The 16,645-nt window shown below is 42.5% G+C and overlaps 1 protein-coding gene across 1 annotated transcript; it reads left to right on the forward strand.

Moving 5' to 3' along the window:
- The first annotated feature begins 315 nt into the window (after positions 1 to 315).
- chrd (chordin) lies at positions 316 to 15,954 on the forward strand. Its single transcript, XM_085370285.1, has 21 exons — positions 316 to 669; positions 2,771 to 2,874; positions 2,999 to 3,125; positions 5,185 to 5,331; positions 5,439 to 5,556; positions 5,853 to 5,940; positions 6,850 to 6,991; positions 7,234 to 7,371; positions 7,483 to 7,565; positions 9,206 to 9,353; positions 10,441 to 10,547; positions 10,872 to 11,151; positions 11,243 to 11,478; positions 11,575 to 11,688; positions 12,336 to 12,536; positions 12,671 to 12,764; positions 12,885 to 12,941; positions 13,511 to 13,614; positions 13,843 to 14,106; positions 14,806 to 14,899; positions 15,119 to 15,954. The coding sequence occupies exons 1-21, from the start codon at positions 525 to 527 to the stop codon at positions 15,184 to 15,186; spliced, it is 2,859 nt and encodes a 952-aa protein (XP_085226411.1). The 5' UTR covers positions 316 to 524; the 3' UTR covers positions 15,187 to 15,954.
- The last annotated feature ends 691 nt before the right edge of the window (positions 15,955 to 16,645 follow it).

Consider the following 16,645-nt stretch of genomic DNA (forward strand, 5'->3'; position numbering starts at 1 on the left):
AGCTATTTTATTTTAACAACAACCAGAAAAAAAATATTTACCAAGCTAATTCAATGACAGGAAAGATATTTATGCCGTCACCTCGTCTCAGATATGTGTGTTGAAACACACTGCTGTAACTGCCCAGTCGTTTCGACAGCGTATTGAGTTGATAGGGGTGTCGATTGCCCTGTCCATCATCCACCCCCTCACCCATCACCCGGCCCACCCTTCATCTTCCCCCTTCCTCCTCCTCCCGGCTGTTTGGAGCTGTCAGGGAAGCAGCCTATAAAATCAAACGAGACAAGGCTGCGAAGAGACCGCTGGTACCGAGGAAAGACGGTGCAAGTACTGCCCTGCTCACGGAAAACTTTTTGTCTGGCCGAAACTCGGATGATTCTCAACAGCGGACGTTCACATCTAACGACAAAGGACGTTTTGTTATAAGGAGGAAACGTTTTATTCCCTCTCATTACTGTAATTCCCGGTTTAAAGGAGCCGGTTTCTCGGAAGTTTTTGAAGGGAGTCCTTTGCGGAGGTTTGTGATGCTGCTTCCCTGCGCACTCCACTCCTTGCTTTGCGCGCTGAGCTGCGCGTGGTGGCTGCACGGAGGAGCGGCCTCACGGCTCAAGTCTCCCTCTCTGCCCATCCAGCCCGAGAGAGAACCGCTGCCCTTCAAAGGAACATCAGGTATGTTGTTTTTGGAAACGTAAGAAAAGCCACGTAAGAAAAGCGGTGTTGCAGAATTGAGCTGGCAGCTGGAGTATACTCGTTTTTTTTTTTTTTATACCAGCAATAGCTATAAAAATGGCCGCACGCTTTGAAAGCCTCTGAAGAAGTTGGCTACCTAAGCTGCATTTGTTAGCATCAGTTTCAGGCTTCCAAATCAGATAACCCCTGCTGTGTAAACAGTTTGTGACCCAGGGGGCAGCACTGAGCAGCAGCTAATTAACAATTTAAAAGTTTTGTTTGTTTTAAAACTTTTGTTATTAATTATTTCTTTTTTTATATGAAGAATGTATTTAAAAAATGTGCATAATTTGATATAAAATTACTTACTGTTAAAATGTCTATTTTTCCGTGAGTTGTTTCGTGGGTGTGGGGTTATGACCCCAGTTCACCCCTCTAGCTGTGCACGCGACAGCAGCGCCGATAGCGGAGCTAGCTAACATTTAAAGACCGTTAAATCTCGACATTTAAAAGTTAGCTTTTTCCGCTGCAGTAGTACACAGTCGTTTTTTTCTAGTTTCCTCTCCCGGTTCCAGGTTGCTTCATGTGTAAACCAGCGGCAAACATGTGAGTCATAACCGCAGTCGATGTCTTTTGATTCATATGTGAAAGCCCCTTCGTACATAAGCTTGCCGCGGTTTTTATAAGGTAACTACTCTGGAGCACAGAGCAGCGGGAACTCCACGTTAACCACCCCGTTATAACGTGTAATTTCATGTTGGAAACTCAAATCAATCGACTTTCCATTACAACCGCAGGCTCCTCGGAGCCTCCTCCTCTATTTGAGCGCAGCGCGGAGTGGCGAGGCTCTCTGTTTGGCTCTCCCTTTAACTCGACTGGACTGTTTAAAGTGTGCAGTAACTTTAATGAAAGAATAATGCGAACCAGCTTGGTAGCCGTGAGCGGGGGAGAGCCATCAGCTCGAGTGAAGCTGGCCAGGGTAACATCAAGTTTGTGCGTGCACACACCACATACAGTCACCCTAACCAAAAATAATTATAATACTCCTGCGGTAACTCGGCGTGACAAACACTTAATTATGAGTGCAGCCTAGTAATAACAACACTGAAAGCTATTTTTATCCCCTGTAACATCAATATACAGCCCCGTCCCTACATATTAGGACATGGATGTGTATTTTATAGCCGTAGCTCTGCTCCAGCACACTGGGTTTAAAGTGAAAGGCTCACATGTTCTGCAAGAGTGTTGGAGTTCCTTCGCATCCACTTTGGGCAAAATATGGGAAGAGTTGCAGCCCATTGTTCACTTTCATTTCAAAGTAGACTGAACTCATCATGTACTGTAAAAATCCTTTTCACTAGAAGTTCAGTATACTGTATAATCTTTATAATATGCCCACTGAATTAATTAAGACGTGTGTGTGTTTCTGGGGAATCTGGGAATCTCTGATAAAAGTTTGAGTGGAACTTCTCTCTGGATCATTTAGGTCAGACAGGATGCAAAGCTCGAGTTCCAAAATTTGAGGCATCCAGGGAGTTTTGGTAGCTTCCAGCAAGTCTGGGCAGTGAGCTCATGTGTGGGATTTATTTGTTTTTAAGTATGCAAATGGCACTCGTGGTCTGGTATCTGTGGTTTGTCATAAAAATGAGTTAGTCTTTTTCTTGCTATTAAAGTGGAGTATTATCCTTATTTTTTAAGTTGTGTGTTTTTTATTTTTAAATGTTTTAATTTTTTATTACTAGAACTTACTAGAATAGCTTTGCATGATATTCCGTTCAATATAATCCTTATTTGCCTTATGCTCGGCCTTGAAAACATTGCCCATGTTTAATATGAGGTTCCACCACTTATAACAGAACATAGTAGGAAAACTCTAAATATCAGAAAGTCCAGCTTATCTTTTAAAATGTATTTTTTTTTAAGTTTTTTTGTTGTTGTTGTGTTCCCTAATTAATTTTGGCATATCTCAAAAAGAAAAACATTTTTTTAAGCATATCGTTTTGCTTTTCTAATCAAGTTCTTTATTTTGGAAAGAGCCAAAGAAATGAGGTTGTAATCGCCTAATTTTTGCTGTGTGTAATCAACACCGTTTGCATTGCAGGATGCTCATTTGGAGGTCGCTTTTATTCCTTGGAGGACAAGTGGCACCCAGACCTGGGGGAGCCCTTTGGCATCATGCACTGTGTCCAGTGCCACTGTGAACCTGTAAGTTTTGGCTTAGTGTGATCTCACTCCACATGTTGTGTTTGACTTTTTTCCCCTGCAGTAAGCTGTAACTCCAGGTGAGCTGACTAATGTGTGTGTGTTTGTTTTTATTTTTCTCTGGCAGCAAAAGAGTCGCCGTGGTAAGGTGTCGGGAAAGGTAAACTGCAAAAACATAAAACAGGACTGTCCGGCCCTGGACTGCGACAATCCCGTCCAGCTGGCGGGTCACTGCTGCAAAACCTGTCTTCAAGGTAATCATCCTCTCAGCTCAAATGCTGCTCTCAGCTTTTGTAGATGTCAAGCCATTCTAGTAGTCCTAAACACACGAAAAACAGGCAGCTGAATAAACAAGCATGAACATTCTTAATTCAGTAAACAAACTGTATGTGGAGAGAGCAGTTGTTTCCCCCCTTTTGTCACAAGAGCAATTTTTTCAACTTTCTTTTTGTTTATTCCGTTCAACTTCTATTTCTTTCTTTTTCTTCTTCCTCTCTATAACTTTTCCTTGGTTGTTGTTGTTTTTCTTCCCTCCTTGGGTAAGCTTGTTCGCCGTCAGAACAGCTGCTGAATACAATGAGCGAGTCAATTGATTTTCCATTCAGCCGCATCAAATGGACATTTTCTCCAACCAGTCTCAGCTGAAAGCACCACCCACCTATTTAGCCTCATTCTCACATAGTCACTTACCTTGTCTGCACACTGCTGCGCACACAGTCTCACCCTATTAGGGAGTCAGAGCTGCTTTACACATGGTCACACACGCACGCACACACACAAAGGGTGGGCCTTCATGCTGCAGTGTTATTCTCCATGGGTGTTTTTCTCCATGGCATGTGTGGTAATGGAATGGAAAGTAAAGGTAAAACACTGTGGAGACACTGTGTGTTTATATATGTGTGTGCTTGTCTGTTGTGGTCAAGCTTTAAGGAAAAGGTTGAGTGTGTTTGTCTTAGCTTTGGCAACCTTGCACCTGGTATATTTATGTAAGTGTTGGAAAATGGTGGGTGTATAAGTGTGTGTGTGAGCACCTGAGCATGTAGTATTACCAACTGGGGAGAAGTGAGAGTGATGCTGCCCAGAAGGGCTTCAGCGTGCCCAGTAGAGCAGTGGAATTATGAGATTGGAGATGAGTTTTAGGTGGTGTGTGTGTGTGTGTGTGTGTGTGTGTGTGTGTGTGTGTGTGTGTGTGTGTGTGTGTGTGTGAGAATCACACAGCAGACAGTCCAGTTGAGTTCCTCAGGGAAAAAAAGCCTTGGTGAAATAGCGTTTGAGTGAGTAAGAGGCAGTGTGTGGATTGCTTTCTCAAAGAACATATCAGAGAGGCTGTATTTGGCTGAATGAGCAGGGCTTTATGTGTCACTTTTTGTCTGTGTGTGTGTGTGTGCAAAGCAGCGAAGGCCACACATAGCATCAGGAGAGTTTGTGTGAAACAGCAGGTCATTGTTAGGATCGCATGCCAGTGTCGCTCCCAATTCTCCTTAAACTCCTCTGCTGCAAGAGCGTTCCAGAGTTTGATGACTTGGCTTCACTTATGCAAGAACTTGTGGCTCAAATAAGAGCTCTTTTACTCTGGCGTGCTGTGTGCAGTTCATATGACTTATCATCCTGAAGTATTTCACAAGTCAAAATAAACACCTTAAGTTAATGTTTCTTATTCGTATTTAGTTGAGTTACACCACATGTTTATTTACATCATTTTCTTACTTTTGTATTTACTGAAGTGGGATAAGTCACACACTGTCCGATTTTGACACGTTGACTTTACTTAAAAATATGCAGACTCATTGCCTCCAAAAGAATATACCAATTATAGTATATCAAATAAAAAAAAACTTGATTTAACTTTTTTTTAAACTTTTGCACTCTTATTATACACAGGATTTATATTATGTGTTAAAAGACAAACATCTTATTTTTCTTCCCATGCATGTGTCCTATTCATGTGTTATTGGCTAACCCTTTAGAGTGTTCTTAGCCACACAAACAGTGGAAACCACATTACACATCCACAAGAAGACTAAACATAACCTAACTGAACTTATTCCCGTGAGAAAAAGTACAAATGAAATAAATGCAGGCAAAGAGTACAGATAACTTAATTCTACCTTCATTCTTCATTTAAACTTTTTTCAAATTTACATGCTTATATTATCATTGAAATTACACAAGGTCATTACTTACATTTGCAGTGTATAGCCAGTGTACATTTCAATACAGTAGTTTGGGAAACTGTCTATTTGCTTATACACTATTTGACAGTAATTTACAGATTCTTTTAGTGACTTTCAGTGTTTTTATTTTATTTTATAGGTGGTAAAAAACAGATTGACTCTGTGCTGAACTCCTTTGAATATTTCCCCCGAAAGAGCAAAGAGCGAGAGGAAGAACTCCACAAGTCATACAATGATAGATCCTACCTGAGCTCTGAGGACGTGGGGCCTGGGGAGAGCCGCACAGGTACATATGGAGCACCTGCTTACAAATAGACAGAATTGTCCTGAACACACATGACACAGAGCCTGAATAAAACACTACAGCTCATGAAACATTCTGTTGTGGTGCAGACTTTGTAGCAGTGCTGACAGGACTGAAGGACTCGTGGCTGCCCAGCTCCAGTGGAGTTGCCAGAGCTCGCTTTACTCTGACCAGAAGCAGCCTGACCTTTTCCATCACATACCAGAGGTGAGACTCTTTGCTTCTCTTCAGATGTCGTTCTGTTCTTTTTTTTAAAGATCAGGTACGCTAATATCAGTGCCTGTTGCTAACTATTCCAGCGCCTTTCCAGCTTATTCCAAACAAACCTCCTGTGTTAATATATTTTTATTTTTTGTAAAAACAAACTTTGTTTTTTGAGTAGCAGTCAGTATAATAGAATATAAAACTGGAATTGGTGAAAAAAAAAGATTTATTTTCAATAAATTAAAAGTTTGTCAACTTTTCTGCCTGCATTTCGCTTACATTTCCCTCTGGCTTTCCAGAATGGGCCATCCCACTAAGATTGTCTTCCTGGACTCAGATGGGACCCCTGCTTTCGAGTACAGAGTCCCCAAGGGAGACTCCGACATGGTAAGAATAGAAAATCATCTCCTCACATCCTGTTACATGTGCGTGAGTGCTCCTGGACAGAAAGGGAAACTAAGCACCGGTGTAATGAGCACTCACCCTGCCACTTCTTCACTCATAACTCACTCTGCAATAATAAACAATAAACACACTCGCTGACAGCCAAATACACATGCGGTGACACTTCTTCTCTGTTCCATTGCCCATTCTTAAACATGACAGAGTCAGCCTGATTGCGGTTAGCATCAACACGTGGCCGTTCAGGTTTTTAAGGTTTAATAGCAGGCTAGCATTATCCAGATAAATCAGTAAACTGATATGTTGATGTAACAGTATTAAATGTGCATGCATGTCCATATGCTCCTCGAGGTCTGACTCTTGTCACTAAGCATCATTTCCCATCAAAACACACACATCTCCACTTTCCATTTCAGACCTGAACTGCCTGCTCAGTGAGGCAGGAGCCCCCTAAATGCAGGTCCCAGAAATTGGGCCTGTTATTATTTTTAGATAAATGGCAGCGTCAAGCGCCAGAGGACCTTAGAGAAAACACTCTGGCATGAGAAAAGGAAGGGGGTTTTGCTTAAGCAAAACTTTGGGGAAAGAGAGGATTTTTCACATGTTACATCACTGCTTAGCAGGGGGACAGAGAACATCGCTAATTAAAATGGAGATTACCCCTGAACTCTTGAGTTATGAGGCACAGGCACAACGCCACATTTCTTCCCTCTGCTCTCAGGGAGAGGTTTTATGTTGAAGCTTTGCAGCCCAGGATTGAGAATACAATGGTTGGATGTATTCAACAGATGTGCCTGTGGTGTCTGATATGTGTTTTTGCCACATGCATGCTATCCTGAAGAAGTATAAAATGATTTCCATCTTTTAAGCACCTACCTGCTTCTGTGTGTGTAGATCTGTGGAGTATGGAAGAACGTGGCTGAGCCTCTACTGCGACAGCTGCAGTCTGAGCAGATGCACATCAGTATGTCCACGTCCACAGGCCAACGAGACGAAGTGGAGGGAAGGATCATCAAACACAGAGCACTGTTTGCTGGTGTGTATCCATGTGGGATGCTGTAGCTCTCTAATGGCTCATTTTTTTTTGAGACATGTGTACGCCTTTGTCTTTGTGTCACAGTACACAAGAAGCCCAATATTTACAAAGCAGCAGAGCCGTGTATATTTTCATGTAATCTTAAAAGGCTTCGCGTGGATTAATGTAGCTAAAATGTGCCGGCTTTGTTTACAAGTCCTGTAAGAGAATGCAGATCTAATGTGCACATGTGTTACATACAGAGACATTCAGTTCAATACTGACGTCAGAGGAAGAGAATTCAGCCATGGGAGGCATTGCTATGTTGACGCTGAGTGACACTGAGAACAACCTCCATTTCATCCTCATCCTGCAGGGCCTCATCCAACACAGAGATAGAGGTGAGAGGAAGGAGAAAGTTCACTTGAAATCTTTCTATAAATGTAGATGCATTAATATGAAAGTCAAGGAATGTAAAAGAGTGACACTGAGACAACTCTGTCTCTTCTCAGACCCCATTTTGGTGCCCATCCGAGTCCAACTGTTGTGCCGGCAGCACATCCTGAGAGAGATCCGAGCCAACATCACGTCTCATGTGAGTACCCAGCTTGGTGTAGCCACCATTTCACACCTCGCAACACTCCTTTTTAAGACTCACTTCTTCTTCATGTTTCTTCTGGGAAATTATTTAAAAATGTTATTTTTAAATAATGCATCCATCCGTAAGTGACAGGTAGTTACTGTGCATATTGAGGGGAAATTTTTAGTTTAATGTCACAGTTTCACAAAATATTTGGGTATTATGCTGAAAATTAAATGAAAAAGAACTGAATAAAATGCCAGATTTTGAAAAATGTTGACAGGTATTATATTTTGTACTCAAAAAGAGCCATAGATGTTCTTCAATCCATCACCAAGTAAAATAAGTGGGCACTTTGGGTAAAGTAAAATAGATGTATTTATATCTGAGACAGACTAAAAGTTAAAAGGTGACTGGGGGAGGAGCAGTGTTGTTTTCACTAAAAAACTTAGGACACAGAACATCCCACGCCTCCTTCTCTCAGAGATGGATGTGGTTTTGTCACCACATCCTAGTTATGTTGCCACTGCCGCTGCTCTGATCACAGAAAAGACAAGACTAAAAAAAAAAACTGGATGGAGAGGAAACTAGAGGGGAGAAAGTTAGCAAGTAGTTTTGCATGAGACAGATGTGAGACGTCTGGGAGACGAAAAGAGGGGAGGGTAGGAGGGAGGTAAAGAGGATGCACTGCGTACACACTCCTCACACATGTCAGTGGTTAGTGGTCTGCGGGGCTGAGATGGATGGAGGGAGGAGGAGGAGGAGTGATGAAAGGCGGGCCTGTTTTTAATTCTGCCAGGAATTGCGTGAAGGGCCGATGCACCTCTCTTTCTCTGAGAGACTGTCCATGAAAAATACACGCAAAACACACACTTTAACTATGAATTACATATCATACACTATTTCTAGCTGGGCAATGATGATGAAGATAATTGGCTTTATTTGTACAACACATTTCCTCCTCTCTCATAATTGTGTCCATTCACCCCCCCCACCCCCCGCCATTCCCACTCTGTTTTAGCCCCTCGCTGTGTGGATTTATGGTACATGTGTATTTATATTGAACTGCGGCCCCACAGGTCATAAAAGTAACATTTCTCCAACACTCGTGTGCATCTGTCCTATTAATCCAACATTTTTCAACGTCTTCTTGGAGACCGGTCAGCCTGCATTAAATCTAATTTCTCTCAGTATGAAACTTTTTAAGGCAATTCAAGCCATATTTTTTGCCTCAAGTTTTAAGTGTGCATGTATGAGTGGGGGCAATTTTAAATCTGTGTTCTTTCTGTAAGAAAGCCATTTGTGCCCTTGATGCGTTCTGACTTCGTGATTCCTTTCTGACTGCCCTATTTATTTTATCTTAAGCCAATTTCACTGTCTTTCGGCTTTTGTTTTTGCTCTCTGTGCTGCAGATCACATTTTAATTGTCCCAAAATGAAGAAACTTTTTTTATTTTAGCTGGAAACTGGTTTAAATAAGTTGAGGTTTCGTTACTCTGGTAACATGCCAGTGTTGAACCAACATCCTGTCAACAACATCCAAAAAGGCATAATGTGACATTTTTATTGCTAGCATTTGAAAAGGCATTTGTTTTAAGAGGAAAATGGTTTTATATTTATCCACATTTAACTTTTCGTACTTTTCAATGTGTGCAGGATCCGGACTTTGCAGAGGTGCTGACAGATCTGAAGAGTCGTGAGTTGTTCTGGTTATCTCGCGGTCAGCTAGAGATCGCTGTGGCCGCCGAGGGTCAGGATCCCAGGCAAATCTCAGGTTTCATCACAGGCAGAAAATCTTGTGATAGTAAGTATTTACTGCAATCGGTCCATCCTCGCCTACATGTCACCAGCAGTGTTAAGGCACCAGACAATGAGGCTGCTGAGAACATGTTTGTTGGTTTGCTGCTCGTCCATCTGTGGACTGTTTTTGTCATTCACCTCTATAAATACTTTTTTTCTGTCTGGGTTCTTTCAAGTCTTATCGCTGGGGGAAAACCATGTTTACAGACCTTCTGTTTGACTTGGTGGCCCACCAAGACTGTTTGCATGTGTGTGTGTGTGCGTGTGCGTGCGGGGAATGGCTGGAGGAATGTTGTGGACAGCTTAATCGTCTGAAACAGTTAAAGCATGCACACAGTCTTTCAGTGCAATGCATATTTGGACATTTCACATTAGCGTGAAACATTTATTGTAATACACAGACACATATGTATGAAGATGCTGGTTTGTAACATATTTACACTCACATAGTCACTCACACAGTTGCACTGCCAAGGTCACAGTCTGCAGGACGTGGGTTTCCCTGCCAGTGTTCCAGTCCTGTGATTAACAGCTTGATATTATGTCTGAAGAATTCAAACCCAATCCCCCCCTCCTTCTCACTTTTTCCCACTCTCATTCCCACTCTCTCTCCCTTCATTTCTCTATCCCATCATCTGCTGTCCTCTTTGGCATCTTTCCTCTTCTCTGGCTTCTTTCTGTCTGTGTCATTTTCAGACGTTTTTCTCAGCACTCTCCTCTCTTACTCATTCCCTTCTGTCCTCTCAGCCCACTCTTTTAAGCCTTCTGCATTCAGCCAAGGTTACCTCATTTTGAAGCTTAAATCTTGGGTGGGTTATTGTATGCATGTGTGTGTGTGTGTGTGCACGTGTGCTAACATATATGTATTTGGCCTGAGTGCCACACAAGCAGACACGCCTCCTGACTAGTTGTCCAATTTAATCTGCCCTCTCAATGACTCTTTTTCAGTAAATGGATAAAATCATGGGTATGTGGCTGTAATATTTTTTATTCTCAGAAAACTTGAATGTGACAGATTTTAGATAAGTAGTGTGAGCAGGAATGTGCTCTGAAGTGGACTTTTGATATGAATCTGTCTTTCTCTGGCTCAGCTATTCAGAGTGTGATGTCCAGCAGTGATGCATTGATCCCAGGGAAGACGGGAGGTGTGGGATCTGCTATCTTCAACCTCCATGATAATGGAACGCTGCAGTACCAGGTATGAGTCTGCTCACTTTTGCAGGGTTGTTGTTGTTCACAAATGTGTCTTGCAATACATATTTTGACTGAATTTGACTCAAATTTTATTTGAGTGTTGCAAGAGGTCCAGCTGCATTTCTGTCAAGGTACTTTAGTCAAAATAGGATTATTATTTCCATGTGGTTTAGTGTGACTCTGTTCTGGGGCCTCCCCACCCTGTATGTTTCCATGTATACATGGAAAGCATAAACACAGAGAGATCAGCAGTAACCCTCACCCTTAGAATAAAACAGGCAACACTGACAGTGATTAGACTTCAACCTTTCTCTCTCCTCTTCTTCAGGTTCAGGTCACAGGGCTCACCAGCGATGTTGTCAGCCTCACCATCGAGTTGAAGCCACGTAGGAGAAACAAGCGCTCCATCCTGTGCGATTTAACGCCAGAGTTCAGCAAGGCCACGGGGCAGGCGATAGGAAGCTGGAGCCGCCTGGAGGCCCGACACATGCACATGCTGCTGCAGAATGAGCTCTTCATCAATGTCGCAACAGCACACAGCCAGGAGGGGGAGCTGCGGGGGCAGATCAAGGCCCTCCCTTATAGTGGCCTAGAGGCACCTAGACATGGTATACATTGATTAAGGTTGTGAAATTAATGTAAAAAACCATGCCAATATGCATGCAAATATTCTGAACTGCTTCCTTCTTCTTCTTCCAGAGTTGCCCACCCCTCTAGCTGGCCACTTTGTGTCCCCACCAGTAAGAACAGGTGCTTCTGGCCATGCCTGGGTGTCAGTGGACAAATACTGCCACCTGCATTATGAGATACTTGTTGCAGGCCTCAGCCAAACTGACGACCTGACGGTGAACGCCCGCCTCCACGGACTGGCTGAGATCGGAGAGCTAGATGATAGCACCCACATGAGGCTGCTCACTGGCTTCTATGGCTCAAAGGTACATCAGTGTACACAATAAATGTGTCCTTACGCACATCAGTGTATTTGGAGTAAAGAAGGCCACTCAATGTTTTTGTCTTTTGGTCTCCTCAAGGCTCAGGGAGTGTTAAAGGACATCAGTGTTGAATTACTGAAACATCTGGACCAGGGAACAGCCTTCATCCAGGTCAGCACCAAGCTCAACCCGAGAGGAGAAATACGAGGACAGGTATGTACAACTTTGGCGTGCTCAATTTGTGGTTTGTTTTTATTTTGGATTTTTTTAAAACAGGCACTTCAATCTCAGGTCATATATAAAAGATGAACCACTAAGATTTTCACATTTAGAAGTGTAATTTTGGATGTGTGCAAACGGGAGCTTCTTTTAGCAATCTAAAGAAGCCTTGTATTTGTGAGGTTGCGTGATTGCCCACTTAGTGCCTACTAGCCTACACAAAACAACACACTTTCACAGCCATAGCCCACAGCTGCTTGCAAAGCTAGCTGCAGCATTGCAGGTGTAGTTGTTGAACAATATGTTGTTTAACAGTTGAACTAAGAAGAGTGATCTCTCTCACACACTTGGAACAGAAGTATCCAGCTGTTTTAATAGGAAACAGGTCCAACACATAAACAGCCATCTGCTCAGGAGCACAAAAATGCTCCATTTAAGAACAATTAACTATAGATGACTTGACACCGGTTTTTAGTCAGCTGTGTCCAACATCACTCTTGCTCTAACCTTGCTTTCTCCTGTTTTCTTTTTTTTTCCATCTTTCTTGTTATTTCTCCCCCTCCCCCTTCTTCTTTTTCTTTCATGGCCTCCATGTCCATCTGTCGCTTCCTTTCTTTTCCTCACACATTCCCTCTCACCAGGTCCACGTGCCAAACAACTGCGAGTTTGGGACCAGGAGCGAGGCAGAGGAGGAGGAGGAGGAGGAGTTGGAAGACTTTCTGTCAAAGGACCCCGAGGAGCTAAAAAAAGACCCCCATACCTGCTTCTTTGAGAACCAGCACTACCCTCATGGTTCCAGCTGGACGCCCAACTATGACAAGTGTTTCTCCTGCATCTGCCAGGTTAACACCAGAAACACAAAAAAATGTTTTTTTGATGTTTAAATGAATCATTTTAATAGAATGTTAAAACATTTAAAAAGCAGGTCATGTAAAATTCACGTCCGTGTCAAATCTTTGTGGGCTTTTTTCTGTAGAAGCGAACAGTGATCTGTGATCCAGTCATCTGCCCGGCGTTGACCTGCTCCAGAACCATTAAACCGGAGGGCAAATGCTGCCCCATCTGTGATGGTGAGTTAGCCCGTTTTTAGTTCAGCATCAGGTTTCATACTGCTTTTTGTGGATCTATTTTATTCCCACAGCAATCATAAAGCTTCAAACTAATTCCTCCATTTCCTTTTTCCTGTACAGAGACGAAGGAGCTCAAAGACGTGAAAGTTCCAGAGAGGGTTGATGAACATCCTGAAGGTAGGGACCACTTCTTCTGTCTATAACTCAGCTCTTCTTTCTTTCTCATTCTTTAAAAGGGACCTTTTTTTTGCTCGTTTCCATCTCCTATAATTTTTTCTTAATCTTTACTTTAGTACTTCTGCGTGAGTTGAAAGAATACTGGGCCTTGACAAAGCTCCTCAGATTATTTGCTGAGTGAAAGTCATTTTAGCTCTGTTCCTCCTCTTTTTTTCAGTCAGCTTTTTTTCTGATTGGCTGCCCCTCATAAAAGAGATTAGAGCAACAGGTGGGTGGGGATTCTGCAGTTTTTGCCAGAGCTATGTGCCAGAGATGATCACATTAAGATCATATTGAGGATATCTGCTCTTACTAAACCAAAAATCAGACCAAAATGATCATTTAAAGGCTCTTGTACGTACACGAGTGTAAAAGATAAACTACCATAACAGCATATGTAAAAAATAAAACGTGTAACAGGTCTTCTTTCATTTTTATTTTGCCTTTATTTCTGCATGTCTCGGTGCTGCATTTTTTTCCTTCAGGGATTTTCTTACTGACTGTCCTCAGTAACCCTTTCTCTCTGTCAGGTTGTTACTTCGAAGGAGACCAGAAGATGCATGCCCCTGGGACCACATGGCACCCCTTTGTTCCTCCTTTTGGCTACATTAAATGTGCCGTGTGCAGTTGCAAGGTAAATACATATCAATAAATCCCCTCACATCTGGCTGGCTTTACTTTCTGGCTCTTAATGGGTCATTTGTTTTGTATTAGAGTCCAAAGAAAGTGAAGCCTTAATACATTTCTCATCAGTTCTTTCTTGGGATATGTCCAAACTATTTATGTGGAAAAAGCAATAAGTCAGCTGCTGAAGTTAAAAATTGCTGCTGACCTCCTGCTGTTGGCTGTGTTTTATCCATAGGGATCTACAGGAGAGGTTCACTGTGAGAAGGTGACATGTCCAATGCTGACCTGCAGTCACCCAGTGAGACGTCACCCCACCGACTGCTGCAAGGTGTGCCCCCAGGAGGAGAGGACCACTGCAGCCCTGGAGCACAGTGACATGATGCAAGCAGACAGCCCCAGATACTGCAAATTTGGCAAGAACTACTACCACAACAGCGACAGCTGGCATCCCTGGGTGCCACTCTTTGGGGAGATGAAGTGCATCAACTGCTGGTGTGATGTAAGTAAATATGACACAAGAGGAAATTCTCTTACTTTACCAAAATGTTACTTTTATATTATTAATGGTTTTTCTGATACTTAATGGATGATAGATGATATTTTCATTATATAACTAAGGAAATGAATCATAGTTTCCAGAGAGTTCAGACTAAATGTATTCAAGATAACCGAATACAAGATCTGATAAGGAACTGAAGCCAGTAATGTGAATGTGCTGTGTGTGTGTGTGTGTGTGTGTGTGTGTGTGTGTGTGTGTGTGTGTGTGTGTGTGTGTGCGTGTGTTGAGTCATCCCCCAGTTTTGCTGTTCAGTATTTAAAGTACCTCTCAGCTCGCTGTATTGGTTAATCTGTTTGGTCAACTCTCACTATTTTCAACATCCTCATTTCCAGCTCCAGTGGGCAACAGCTGGTTTCGGTTAAGATCTCTAATAAAAACTTTGTATCCTACGTACTCATTCTAGCTTATGGAGTTAGTTAACTCTGTTAGCTAGAGTGGGTAGTGAAAATAGTGCTTAGTAGCTGAAAAGCCAGATAATCTGAAAAAATTATCAAAAAGGAGACCCAATTAATGCATTTATTCAGTGTTGAGTTTACAGCTAGAAAATACAGCAGGTATATCTAATGTTATCAGAGGAAACAAACAACCTTTACTGCCACATGTTGCTTATTTTCACAAATCCTTCCTTTTTCTCCACAGCATGGTGTGACCAAGTGTCAGAGGAAACAATGTCCACTACTGACTTGCTCCAACATCACCCGCACAGAGGGCTCCTGCTGCCCCGAATGTCTCGGTAAGCACACTCTCTTGACCTTTTGAAAGGTCGCTTTATATGTAATAAAACATCTGTGATGAGTGTAAATAGCTATTAATTACATGTAAACATCTGCACTGAAAGAATTTGCTTCTCGCTGGGTAACGTTGTACTTGGAAGCTGTTTCTGCACAGTGTTAGTGTAAAAGCACAACTTCCTGTTTCGTGGGTGCTCAGCACATTTTGCTTTTATCTATAGATGACAAAGAAGAAGATGACATGGTGATGAAGGCTCCAGACAAAAGACAAACCTGGAGACACCACTGATCCCTGAGCCTCCCTTATTCGTCCAAGATGGACAAAAAGCCAGAGCTGCTCTCTGAGGTCTTCCTTCCTCCCTCCCTCCCCTCCCCTGACACCCACCCTGTATCAGCTTCAGGATTGTAACGAGGCAACGTGGACACAGCGGGCCTGTAAAATGGAATAAAAGACTCAATAAGTGAAGGAATGTAAACTGCGGAGACGACCCACCAGCATTTACTTATATGCTGCCTTCATTTTCGTGCCTTGATCATGTGTTGGATTTTTAATTGTAATTTTTTTGGAAGCAGCTCAACAAAAAATGGACAAATGGTGTAAACAGATAACGCTGTTCAGTGTTCAGAAATCCAGCTGGACTTTTAAATGTTGGTAATATTGAGAGAGCTAGTTGTATTTGACTGACAGAGCTTCTTTGTGAAGCACAGCTTAAATCAGTGTGAATGTGTGCGCGTGCAAGTGTTTCCTTTTTTTTTCCTGTAAAGAATATAAATAATAAGCAATACAAGATGTACAAGACAGTGAAGTTGGCAGGGTTTGAAAACTCTCTGCCACAGTCTGCTGCTTTCATTGTTGTGGTTCCACCCGCTGTCGCTCACGTACGGATCAGTGCTGCTCGACAGCAAGAGGTCTGAAACACCTCCAGTCGATCTCAGTGCTTCTCTGCTCTGCTCTGGTTATTCTTCTTCCTGTTTTGAATTTCAGTCAGATCTCATGATGCCCGTTGTCTTTGTTGTTTATGAATATGAAGCTTGTTTACATTTTGTATTTATTGAACAGTGTGAAAAAAAATAAAAAAAGATGTTTGTTGGTAGAAGCGGGCTGATAATCCCTCTGGTTTTTCATCATTTATACATCGTCATTTAAGGTCGGCAGGATTTTTATGCTGCTTTCCTCTCTGAGTTTCCCGGCATGTTCCTCTCCCACAGTGTTGGAGCTGTGGAGTGGGAGTGACAGACATGAGTGATTTGACTTCATCCTTAGATTTTGCTTTCTCTTTCTCCTCTGACCTCCCATTTCTGTCATTTAATTTCCTGTTTCTCATATTCCCTTTTATATTTTTCCTTTTGCTCCATCGGTTCTTTCTTTTTTCCTTCCCCTGGTTGTTTTCCACATCACTCACCACATGTGCTGTGTAATGTTTTGTCCCATACGTACCTCACAATAAAAAAGACACAGGCAGAGCGCAGACAGACCGGAACATAAATATATTTTTACAGATGTACACATGTACGAAACTCCTGAATCAGGAGTGCAGACACTGCCAAAGGGCATACAGAATTCTTTCCATTACACACACACACACTCACATAGAAATCTGCTGCTGCACTCTGCTGGATAAAGCACATTAATACACCAGAGGTGTGTGCTGAAAACAGCTGGTTGACCACACACCTGTCCACCTCCACTATGTTTGCCAGTCAACAGGGAACAGGGATTACTACACCACAGCCCGATCCAACCTGAA

Source organism: Diplotaxodon limnothrissa, linkage group LG14, assembly GCF_057381915.1.
Source record: "Diplotaxodon limnothrissa isolate DT_005_m linkage group LG14, D_limnothrissa_male_GT1.1, whole genome shotgun sequence".
NCBI classification, from domain to species: domain Eukaryota; kingdom Metazoa; phylum Chordata; class Actinopteri; order Cichliformes; family Cichlidae; genus Diplotaxodon; species Diplotaxodon limnothrissa.

Excerpts from the sequence above, each read along its gene's own strand:
- chrd (XM_085370285.1), top strand. The coding sequence starts at position 525 with ATGCTGCTTCCCTGCGCACTCCACTCCTTGCTTTGCGCGCTGAGCTGC. Across the intron at positions 9,354-10,440 it reads AGGCAGAAAATCTTGTGATA|CTATTCAGAGTGTGATGTCC; the intron begins GTAAGTATTTAC and ends TCTCTGGCTCAG. Across the intron at positions 14,900-15,118 it reads CTGCTGCCCCGAATGTCTCG|ATGACAAAGAAGAAGATGAC; the intron begins GTAAGCACACTC and ends TTTTATCTATAG.